This window comes from Zosterops lateralis (assembly GCF_965231275.1).
Source record: "Zosterops lateralis genome assembly, chromosome: 1".
Lineage (NCBI taxonomy): Eukaryota > Metazoa > Chordata > Aves > Passeriformes > Zosteropidae > Zosterops > Zosterops lateralis.
Genome location: NC_139762.1, coordinates 38,063,717 through 38,076,004, shown reverse-complemented (window position 1 = coordinate 38,076,004; position 12,288 = coordinate 38,063,717). Strand labels below are relative to the sequence as shown.

General features: G+C 35.6%; 1 protein-coding gene across 1 annotated transcript in view; it reads right to left on the bottom strand.

Moving 5' to 3' along the window:
* Window positions 1–12,288, bottom strand: part of KCNH8 (potassium voltage-gated channel subfamily H member 8) — a gene marked incomplete at both ends in the record, with an annotated part of 177,021 nt that overhangs the window by 98,862 nt on the left and 65,871 nt on the right. Inside the window, one exon of the mRNA XM_083867048.1 lies at window positions 6,318–6,449. Within this exon, the coding sequence (XP_083723174.1) occupies window positions 6,318–6,449 (132 nt within the window). The remainder of the gene's footprint in view (window positions 1–6,317; window positions 6,450–12,288) is intronic.

Sequence of the window (12,288 nt, the reverse complement as noted above, 5' to 3'; positions counted from 1 at the left end):
CAATTTTAAGTGTGCAATTTAGAACAGGTAGTTGTAAACCCATCTCTTCAACAGCTATGCAAAACTCACTTGTAACAGATCTTACTTGCTGTATCTTTACAGCACCTCAGAATTGCTCTGAGGATCTACAGCGTGAACTACACACACTAAAACTGCAATTACAGTTAAATTCTGCAAATGGCCCAAGGCCTCCTAGATGTGTTTCTGAACACAAAGTACACATGAAATATGCATTCTAGTCCTCATGGTCTCTTAAAAAAATGTAAGATACCAGGCTGTGTCTAGGCCAGTAAAAGCCTTTAAAGATGTTTGTTCCATTTCACATTTTTTCCCATAGAAATTAGAAAGGTTGTAAATTATATAGGAAGGTTGAAAATGGTCTGACTTGTTAAAAAATCACCTACCATACACACACCCCTCTGAAAAGTTCCTCAGCAACATATGTACTGAACATATTCCCTGTTTCTTCCATGCTTTCTTTTGTCTCTTACATGTCTGAGTTTTCAAACTTTAAAAGGAATGTCTGAAGATACTTTCCAACAATGTGCCAGCAAAATGAAAAACAAAACAAAACAGAAACCCAAACAAACAACTTCTCTCTTCTCCCCTCACCTTGATAACTTTGTTTTCTAATGAAAATCTGGAAGCAATGGCATAAATTTATCTAGAAACTGGTGAGTATGAACTTTTTCATTGCTAAAGTATATATTCTCTCTACCTTCCACGATATCCCAGAATACAGTCTGGTCTCTGCATTTGCTAAAGAATCAGACTTTGCCTTTCTTTTTTCTCATTTTCATTCTACAAATATCACAAAGGACACTTTCCCCTCAGCTCCAGAAGATGCCCTGTGCCTTTCTGAGAGCTGCTGGAATGGAACTGCCACATACATTTAACACTTGATGCAAGGCTAAAGCAAGAGCTACAAAGATTGATATGTCTCTAAAGACTCAAGGCTCAAATACAACTTATTTGCTTGGGAAAGAAGGTGAAAAGGTGACGAGAGCATCTACGTGCTCACAAATGCAAACAGGAACAGGGAGAGAAAGACAGCTTTTTTTGTCTCCTAATATTTAAACCATTGTCCACAGACTAGGAGGAAAGGAGTTTCTTTTTAATGATGGCAGAAGAGTTTCAGGCCCTTCTTACTTTGATGGTGATTCAGGAGCAAAGCCATCCAAGGGAAGATGTAACAGACTTATTGCAGAATAAAGGCTTCCACAATATGTTCTTCCTTTGGGCAGCAGGAATATTGGGGTAAAACTCTGCTTCTATCCCATCTCATCCATTGATAGAAGTGCATGGTGCCTGTACATTCTGAAACAATTTCACCTGCTTTGGTTGTTGTGAGTCTAGGTGGTTATGTTCCCCATCCCAGCATACTGCCTCCTGACAGGTATAAGGAGCTCTAAAATGAAAAACTGCCTCCTGAATATTCACTGCAGTAGCTTGAACAATCATGAAGTACTGACACAGTAATTAAGCAGAATAAATCAAAGTACATATTGCAGAATTTCTTACAAGAGGCCCGTGATGCTCCAAATAGACATTCTCAACATAAAAAATCTGGAATGTAAAATGTTTGGCACATGGTATTTCACTTCTGGCACACTGAAAAGAACAACTCCTCCCTCCAACAAATGATACATAATCAAAATAAATCTGTCTCCTCAGAAATTCATATGGACCTAAGGATTACTAAGAACCCAGAAAAAGCCAGACAGTTGAACCATAACATACATCTTAGTTTAATCTGTGGTGGCAGAAGGTGTAGTCCAACTTTTAAGTCACATTATTTTGAGAATGAAGGCATCTTTGCCAACAGGCAGACCAACCCAAAACATGAATTCTGTTCAAGAAAAACATTTTTTTTTTTTTTTTTTTTGCTTTGTGAGGAATCAAACACTGGAACAGACTGCCCAGATAAGTTGTGGAGTCTCCATCCTTCATGCTATTGAGCACATATCTGCATGTGTTCCTGGGCAATCCATTCAATCTGACCCTGCTTTGAGAAAGGGATATTGGACCAGATAATCTCCAGAGAGTACCACCTCAAATATTGTGTGATTGTGTGGTTACTATACATTGCACATATTTTAATAATAATTCTGGAATACAGCTGAGAAAATCTGTCCTAAAATAATTCCTTTCAAACAAAAAGTTCAAAAATTTCACAGTAAAGTAAACCAAAACAAAAGCAAATAGATTACTAATGGAAATTAAAGGAAGATTTGGGGAATGAGTTGAATTAATCAGGGGAATTTTAGCACTGACTATAGCAATGGAACTCTACATCTATGTAACCTTATTCCATAGCAGCATGCAGATTAGAGGTTTAAAAGTAGTCACCGAATAATTTATTTTTTTATTTTCGTACCTGGATTCCTGTATTGCCACTAAATTCCAGCATATATTCTAGTGTCATATGCAGAAATGAAAAAACACTAGCCCGGCCATGCCACACTGGAGGGCAGATTTGGAGAATAGAATTTTCAGTTTAATCACTTTTCCTCCAAAAGGATGATGGGACTTTGAACGAGTTTATCAAAAAATAGCTCATTGTAAATTAGAATGTTAAAATTAAAAGTACTTACCCTAAAAGTACTTAAGAAACAGTTTCTTTAAAAAATAACCAAACAAACCTTTTCCTGTATATTGGAAAGACCATCAATTTGCTTAAAGTGTACAGTTTTAGCAAGAAAAGATGGCAAGTTGCTTTTTGCAACAGCAAATTATTACAGATAGTATTAAGCAGATGGAAAGCAGAGTGTATTTCTACAGTAAACTTACAGGTAGGGCAAACGTGTATTGTTGCAAGTAAATTAACAATACTGAAAAACTGATGCCTTTAATGATATTGACAAAATTACTTAAAAACCAAACCTAAACCAAAGAAGCGTGAAAGTTGCTGACTGTCATAGCACTTCTTAAAGACTGTCAGACTTCTCAGACGTGTTTTTCCATTTTCTTATATGAAAGAATTAGAAAAAATCTGCTTCTCCCATTGGTTAAAAGGGCTCTTTTCACTGGAAACTTTTATACCGAAGAAGAGCAGAAAAAAACCCCTCGTTAAATTTGTATTTAGAATGACACATTCAAAAGAAAAGGTCACAGACGACATCTGACATTTGTGCTGGGTAAAGGAAAATAAGGTAAAAAAGTGGACTTTTGCAAAGCACATTGGCACAAAGGACCGACTGAAGTTGTGCGAACAGATGAGATAAAATAGATAAGAAAATGTCTGCAGAAAATCAAAGACAGTAATGGCTCCTGAGATTTGCAAATGTAAATATACAACGCACAAGAAGAAAGAGGCCATAAAATCAGAAGATAAAGTTCAGGAAGGTGTCATTGTAAAAGTACAAGGAGAACAAGATTTTACAGAAGAAATAGGTGATATCAAAGGTAGGAAAGACCTGAGCAAGTAGGAGTCTGGAGAAAGCTTTTGGAGGCACAACCAGTGACAGCGCGCTACTGTAAAGTGCTGGTGGGATGTCAAAGGGGAAGACTTAGGAGAAAAGGGACATGAAAGAATTTTGTTAGAAAAGTTTTCTAAGGAGTTTAGAAATTAAAGTGAGATGGAATATAACTATTAATGATCCATACAAATTATAAAAATTCTAGGCAGAAAACAGAAGAGAGAGACTGAAACAAAAACACTGATAAAGGGGTCTTGCATGGGCAGAGCAGTTTCACACTGGAAATGTTTGTATCTAGGTTCTCCTTCCATGAGTGTCTAACCTCAAGAGATATGCTAAAAAGGCAATAGAAAACAGTGCATTATGTTCAGCTCAGTTTCAACTACAAGTTCAAAAATTATTTGATTTTTGAAAGGAAAAATTCATCCTTGAAAAAGTAAATCGATCCCTGAACATTAAAGATTTTTCATACATCCAAACAAAACACTAACTCAAGTTTTGGTTAATATAAGGTGCATTGTACATTCCTGATAGTAGTTGTGGTCTAAGAAGCACCAATTACTTCTAAAAGTTAAACATTATGAAATTTCAGATACTGAATGAATTGCACAGATTGTACTGGGAATTCTTTTTTAAAAAATAACGAGATGATATTCACCACTGGAGGATAAGTAAATCACTCTGCATAGGAAGAATTTTAATGTTATTAAAAAAGAGCTGATATACCCCTAGATTTATTTTTATATAGTCAAGTGGATATACACAAAATTAAAATGCTAAATTTTTTAAAAAATATTTTAAATAAATGGTTAAATCCTGTTTGTTATCTGACTCTATTTTTTAAAACGCTGAAATTGTCAAAGCTCCATACTAAGTGCTACTTTCTGCTTCCCTGATGCTAATAACATAAAATTATTGTCATGGTTTTAAAATTAATATGAAGGGATGGAACAGCCAAGTTTCAGGATGGTACTCCAAAGAATACATCATGGAAAAAAGCCAAGTGTCAATATTCATTGCTTGTAGCAATTCAATGGGCATTTGCTGATGTAGTGTAGCCCTGCGTAAGTGTATTCCTATGTCAGCACACAGCAGAGTTAAAATCTGCTTAGATTTATAATTTGACATGAAACCACGTCAAAAGACCATCTTAATCCATCCTAAAATAACCATGCAGCTACAAAATGTTTATCAGAAAAACAATAGCTGACATTTTGCAAGTGATCAGCAACATACCTATTTCAGGTCATCACTGGCATTCTGAACGTGGTTTCTCACTGAGACTATCCTGAAAAATTTCATCAGTTGTAAGTAAATCATTAGTCTTTAGAGCACAGATGTTCTGACAGTCTCTCTCCTACATGGTTCCACATATCAGGTCTTAATAAATTACTTTCCTAAAACTTTTATTGGAGTAAGGTTTTCTGAGGCTTAAGGAGAAACAAGGTAAAATATTTTTCATACTTATATTTTTTTACTTCAAGAAGTAGCAATTAGTTTAAATTGAATGTAAGGAAAAGCAGCAAAATGTACTGGTGTACTACTTGAAAACCACTTTTCAGCCTTCCAGCTTAGAAATTTTCAAATATATTAGTGCAAAAAGGGAAAGATGCAAAATTCCCCACCCCTCCAAAACCTTCTAATATTCAGGGATTGAAAATTAAGTAAAAGGTGAAATTATTTGTCCAAATGTATGCAAGAGGAAGACATCATAAGCATAAGTGATGATTTATAAATATTAATCAGCACAAGAGAGCTTTTATGGTTTAAAGTACTAAAATTTCATAAAAGAATACTGAATTACACCCCTGTAACTGAAATAAACTTTTTTTGTTTAAAAGTGAACATTTAAAACCAGAAAAAGTTGAATATTAATTATTCCCCTACTTTCGAAATCCATGAGGAGTAAATGTGTTCTAAGGGCCACAACTGTGTAGTTTTCGAGATATGCAGAGATCAATGGCTACCACGGGGTGAAAAATTTAAATAGATCCCAGAGTAGTAACAGGTTGGCACATTCAACACCAATGAGATTTTAAAGAATTCTGAGAGCTACCCTTGGGGTCTGTAGATAAACTCTTTCTAAACAGTTCCTTCGAGACTGAAAAATTACAAAACTAAAGTGTTGGTTCATTATACCTTTAGAAAATGCAAATCAGAAATAATTTCACTGCTTTTGATGCACAAATTGATGCCTTCATCCCCCTAAACTGATTTTGTCTTGTGTTAGAAAAATTTAGCAAACCTCGATTACACTATGCTGTCAAAATTATTTTATGGCTGTTGTGAGCCATTCCCATATGACAATTTTCCAAATTCATAGAAAAGAACCTTTGCAGTGTTTCCTTTCCAAAGCAAATAAAAGTGAGAATGTATTTCTTATACTATCGAATAATTCTGATGACGTAAGTCTTATAACTTAAAGTGCGATGAAAATGAGATGACACAAAAGAATATATGCTTATCAATAGGCAAAATAATTTTTATAGCTGTTTTAAACTCTGCTCATTGGAAAGCATGAAAAAACACCTTCATTTACTCACAGCCATGCTGAAATCAGATGCATAGATGGAACTTTTGAAAAGGTCTAACTTTTTTGAAATACCAAACTATATCCTGAAAGTAAATAAATTAAATCCTGGTACATAAAAAACAATTTTAATTTTTAGGACAAAATATTGTCTCCTAAATTCCATGTTTACAGAACCTGCAGCAATATGTAAATAATAAACCTAAACAGATTATTTATCATTCCATGTGATATATTAATTTCTCCTTTGGAAAACTAGGATGTCTCTATATTGAACAATATACATGCGAGAGAATGCTCATGCAGGTGCAATTCCTAAAATCATTTAAATGTTGGTTTTTATCAATGTTTTTGCAATTCACACAAACCTTCCTTTTTGTCTTCTGCAGCAATCTTCGCTTTTGTGTCTGTTATATCTTTGAAAGAGGCCAGAAAGAGCACTACATCTCCTTTTTCATTCTTTATAGGAACAATATCCAGTAAGCACCAGAATGAAGACCCTGCAAGGATAAAGAATGAATTTAATTCAAACAGCTGTCCTTTAGCAGAGAGAGGGGGGAAAAAATGTGAACTGCTTATTTAGGAGGTCAGTAGTCAGGGAATCACAGATGTTCAGCTCATGTAAATCACTTTGCATCATTGGTTGAAGCTCTGTAATACTGCTTTCTCTAGACACAAGACATTAATTTAAATGCAAAATTTATCTACAGGGATCATTAATGAAGCTGCTTACTCCTCTGAAACCATGCTTTCCTTTGAACTCTCAACTGATGTTGCTTATTTCCTGGAATAGCTTTCACTTTGTTAAGTCGGCATCTGAAACATTCATGTCTGCTATAGAATCATTCTACCTTAATCATCTGACTTGATACTCATTAAAACCTCTTGACAGAAGACCTGATAATCAGAGCATCATTCTACTAATTCAAAGATATTTAAACTAATCAGATATCAGACTTAGAATAGAAATAAACTCATTGCACAGTCAGTGAGATATATAATATCAGACATAATCTCTAAAATTAATATCAGCTATCTTCTTTAATTTCTTTAATGTTCACCTTTTTAAGGCTGAAGTTGGACAAAACTGAGTTTGACAATATTTTTAATTCTTATCAACCTTTCTTTGTCCACACATGCTACATAATGATGTAGCTTATAATAAATGCTTACTGTTTACATCACATGTCCTGTTTGCAAGATATGTTCAGTTTCAATTCCTATCAACACCACTTGGAGGAAGAAATTATTTAATGCCTAGATGCAAGCGTCCTAGATCCCACTCCCATCCATTCTGGGCTAACTCAGCCTAGTACCAGACTTTTGTCTCTCAGGTTTTAGATATCAATGCTAACTACTTCCATCCACCCTCAGCCTACTAATATTATTTATAAAAGATATAAGTACCACTAAAGAGTTTAAAATTCATTTTTTGTATGTCTTTACACTTCTACAATCTGCTGCTTCACAACATACTATTTTTAGCATTCATTTACAAACAAAAGTCTACTCAAATTCATGAAAAGAAACAAGACTAGCTCCATAGACCACTGCTGCCTCAGCTGACTGCTGTCAAATGATCAGCTGAGCTTTGGAGGGCTCCTTAGGAACAGCAAAGAGATTAGCCAATTCCTGCTGTGCTGTCTTCTGAAGTTTCCACTTTTGAAAAAGAACTGGGCACAGGAAGGTCGCAGTTAAGTTTTATAATTTGGATTTTTAGGTGGAAGTTACCTGGCTGCCTTTTGAACACGGTAGATGAAGATGATAGGTGAAAGAGCAGCTTTTCTTTTGAAGGACCAAGACAGTTAAAGGTACAAAAATTTGCTTCAAAGGAAATTCATCTGGCCCTCTCTGTCCTGATCAAATTTTCCAAGAGTCACACAGACAGCTTTGAGACTAACATTACTAGTTCAGCAATCTGGCAGTGCTTCTACTTAAGCTATTTGAAGAAGGGACAGGGAGAAACTGGAACAGGAGGAAAGAAAACTGGAGGACAGAAAAACCTGTGGAAAGAAGCAGACTGGCTTTGTATTGGGTTTAAATATTCTTATTTTGAGGTTTGAAGACAAAGCAGGAAAAGATGCCCTTTTAAAAGAAAGTAAAACTTATGTCAGAATCAGAAGCAAGGCATTTCTATTGTTCTTTCTCCCACTTTGATTCTCCATTCTTCTCTCCGTCTCTCTTTTTTTTTTTTTTTTTTTTTTTTTTAACAGATTTGACTATATTAAAATTCCAGTAAAAACTGCTCAGTAGCATTACTGTCAGAAATGTTTTAGAGAGTCATCATCTTCCCAATCTAAAGTGGTCCATTCAGAGAGAAGAAGCATTAAGAAACTTTACTGCTTAAAATAAGAACATGAGTCCTTACAAAATGCCATCATAACTTCTAAAGTGATCAAACTCCTACTAGAAAAATTACTTTGTACCCAGCTGCATTCTAGTAGTAGTTTCAGTGGACAAGATGTCTCTCTCAAGTCCTTCTTCTAAACACCACCGAGGGGGCCAATGGTCTTTTGAGAAAATGTTTCCATCTCCTCCAGAAGTGGAAACATGTCTTACTCTTTTCAACTGTTACCTGTCAATTTTACGCGCATACACACACACAAGATATTAAGGCCTGAAAGAAAGTTGCAGACATCAGCCATTTCAAACAAACCTGACTCAGTTACAGTAATATTGTCTGAAATGATGGATTTGTAGGGTGCACATGTTTAATCATTAGAGACAAATCAATTTAGTATTTCATGGTTTAATGCTTTGGCTATTTTGTATAATCAAAGTAAGTGCATTTGAATTCTTTACAGGTGAACATTTGTCACTGAACACAGGTCATTGAAATTGTTCCACATCCTGTCATCATTTAGTTTCTCTCAATCATATTTTCTTTCATTTTCTTTTCTCATTCTCCTTCTCTATAAATATATCTGAATATATTTTAACTAAGCAAAGCAAACATGCATAAAATATGGTGTGCGCCACTAAAGAAAATACACATCCAATACCTGCACAGGCTACTTCCCTCCTGAAGAGTTCCAGGATAGTGCCATGTGTGGTAGGCTGTCAGTCCTGGCTGCATTTATACACTGAATCTTTAGAAGTCCTAAATCTGAGCTGGTTAGATGGTGGTGGGTGGGGGGGGGTTTGTGTTTTTATTTCATTTGTTTTTCTGCTTTTTCTCTGAAAGGAGCAAATGAATACGAAGTTGTTTTTGGACTAGGTGAGATGATGGGTTTTAGGTCAGGGCTAGGTCAATATAAGGTTGCATTCTGTCAAGAACAGAAGACCTGTCTCTTTCACTCTTGAGGAGCATCCTCGGAAAAACAAACTGCAATGCAATCTGTTACATAGCTTTTACTGAAAGCCAGCATCACATAATTCTATAAACCAAAAGCAGAACTTTCTCCTCATCAAAAAAAGTAGTGCCCTAATTTTGTTACAGTTCTTTTGAATGCAGTCATCTGTGAGGTAGAAATTCCTTCCCTGCTTCAGATGGTGCATACAAAGGTTTTCTGTATTGTCAAGTCGTCTATCAAAGAAATTTCTTTTGGAGGTTTATTTATATACAGATTCTTTTTTTTGCTTCAAGCCACCCCTCTTGGAGAAAGAGTCTAATCTTTCTCTTGCATTATGAAGTGAAGGGTTTTTTTAATATCCTCAAGGCTTATATAAGCACATCACAGGGAAGGAGAAAAGAAACCAAATGGAGCATAATCTTATCACAAGGCAATTTGGCTATAGTCCACCTTTTATACATACAAAAAAAGGAGAGTGCTTTATGGTCTCTCTCTCAACCACCCTTTCTACCTTTCCTCGTTTTGACAGCTAGAAGTCTGTCCTCAGACTAAAATCAAAACAAGGGTCAACAGACCACAGCATTTAAAAAGGAGATTTTATACAAAACCCTGCCATTAAAATGCCAGTAGCCTTCAAAACCAAACACTCTTTTCACTAGAAAATAAGGCCTGCTTAAACCATGGGACAGATTGAGACCATTAGCTCTGTTGATGAGCTGTGTGCACTCACTGTATGCTAATATGTAATCTGTAGTCATGCTCACCCCAGACAGAGCCCAATGAAATACTAAGAATAGAAATATCTTTGGTGGATATTTGGGTATTGCAGAGGTTTCATAACTGAGATATGACATGAGGTGATGGTCTGGTAAAAGTTTATGTAATTCTTTAACAAAATTAACTCTGCAACCATCTTGTTAAATTTTTTCTTAATACTTTTTTTATTCAGAAATCAAAGAAATACTTGGAATTAATGCTACTTATGCCAAGCTATGGCTTTCTTTTGCTCTTAACAGTCTGGGAGTAGTTTTGTCCAGGAACAAAAGCTTATGAGTTCCTTTTACTTTTTGACTTGAGTGGTTATATCCACCACTTCCAGATCCTCAATTCCTCAGGAATTTTCTTGCCTCACTGCTCTCTAGAGGGACAATGATGCAGTTTATACTGTCCCTTCCATGATTCAGGGGCCAGAAATAACTAACATACAAATTTCTGTGATCTGTCTCCACTTCTCTGTGGTGCAAGGAAGAGGGATCAAGCTCTTTTGTGAAGCTCTGAGTCTGCACATAGCATATCAGATTAACCAAATGTAATGGTCCCTAGACTAAGAATCCAAGTATCTGAAGAATGAAAGTTTAAATGGTTTGCATACTAGATATAAAATCTTGTGGCATGAAGCAATAGCTCTTCAAGGAATAATTATATACATGCATAAAAGGGCAGAATTAGGCTTCACAAGCCATTATAAATCTGGAATATATCTTTTTGTTTAAGTAGGTGACTTAGTAAACTAAATGCTTTTGTAGGGAGATGCAAATCAAGCCTTAAAGAAAACTATTAAAACACATCACCCTATTTCCAGGAATTTATGTAAAAGACATAGATCAAATTATTTCCATGTAGATAGCTACAATAACTTGTCAACAAGATTGATGCTAAATCCTCAGTATTTCAACAGTGTCTCATTGGGGGTTACTAATTTTTAGCAAAATAAACCTGCTGCTGGAGACATGATAACACCAGACATATTTGAGCTTGATCATTTCCACTTTTCCATCATAGAAAGTGTGCACTTCAAGACTGACAGACCAGGATGCCAAAGACTTTGTCTGAGGAAACCAAACTCTCTCATCAGCTTACCCAAAAATTCCCAGCCTCACTGATAACATTTAATTTTGAAAGTTATGTGGTTTTGACAAGATGTCAACATTCTGTTGAGGAGAGTAAAGTGCAAAGAAAACAATGCTTAAAAAATTGCAACTGGACTGAACAGGGAAGAACAGAAGCTGTAAGAAAACTACAGCTATAAATTCAAATACTTTCTCTTTTGTAAATATCATAACTTTGACAATGATCAATTAATGCAGCTAATGCAAAGTTCTACTGCTTTAAACAAATTATCACCTCATTCTTCTCCATCATTTCTGCAAAAAATCAAATTTTTTCTTGAATTCTGCTATTGCAGGTGGCAGCTTATCTGCTGGCAGTGACATTCTGATCAGAAAAAATTGCAAAACTATGAACTAATGGTGAAACTGAAACTTATATGGGAATATGTGGTTGTGTTAACATTTTCATAGGAGTGGTAAAGAAGACTCAAGAATTTGTTTCCCCTACACCTGTGTGACCACCAGATCATGCTTGTATCCTGGAAGTAAGTCTCCTTACAAGTTTTAAGAGTCAATGTAAATTTATTCTAAAATGGATTTGTAATCCATTAATGCATCCAAAATGGATCCAGTCCAAAATTTATTTCCATCTCAAAGCAGAATACAGTTGTGTCCCAAGAATTTGGTAGATGAAAGATGATAGTAAGATACTTTAATAACAAAGTAAAAAGTTGTATTTCAGTATGAATAAGTAGAGAATTATTAATCCTGTGGAGTTGATTTAAAACTTTTTTTAAAAAAGCTCTCCAGTTCTTTATATACCCTGCAGAGTACCACATGCAATTATTTAAACCTATTACATCTCATTAGAGATACATAAATCCATCCCTCCATGTCTTCCTAGCTTTTTCTGTGCCTTTTCAGCTTCAACCTCTGTTCTGTTCCTTCTGCTGCCAGGTAATGCAGTGCTTCATATGTCATGTGCCTCATATTGCCCAGCACATCTAACTTTCTCTGCCATTGCTGCCATGATGGAGAGATGAGCAGAGGGAAAGGATGCCCCAAGAGAAGACCCTCCTCAACACAGCAATCTCCTACCCTTGCCTCTTCTGCAAACTGCCAATGTTAAGCACAGACAAGCTTAATTAACAGCCCTGAAGTTTCTGTTTGTCACATTTTGGACACAGACTGTCGGTGTCATGGCAGCTCTTAGTTTG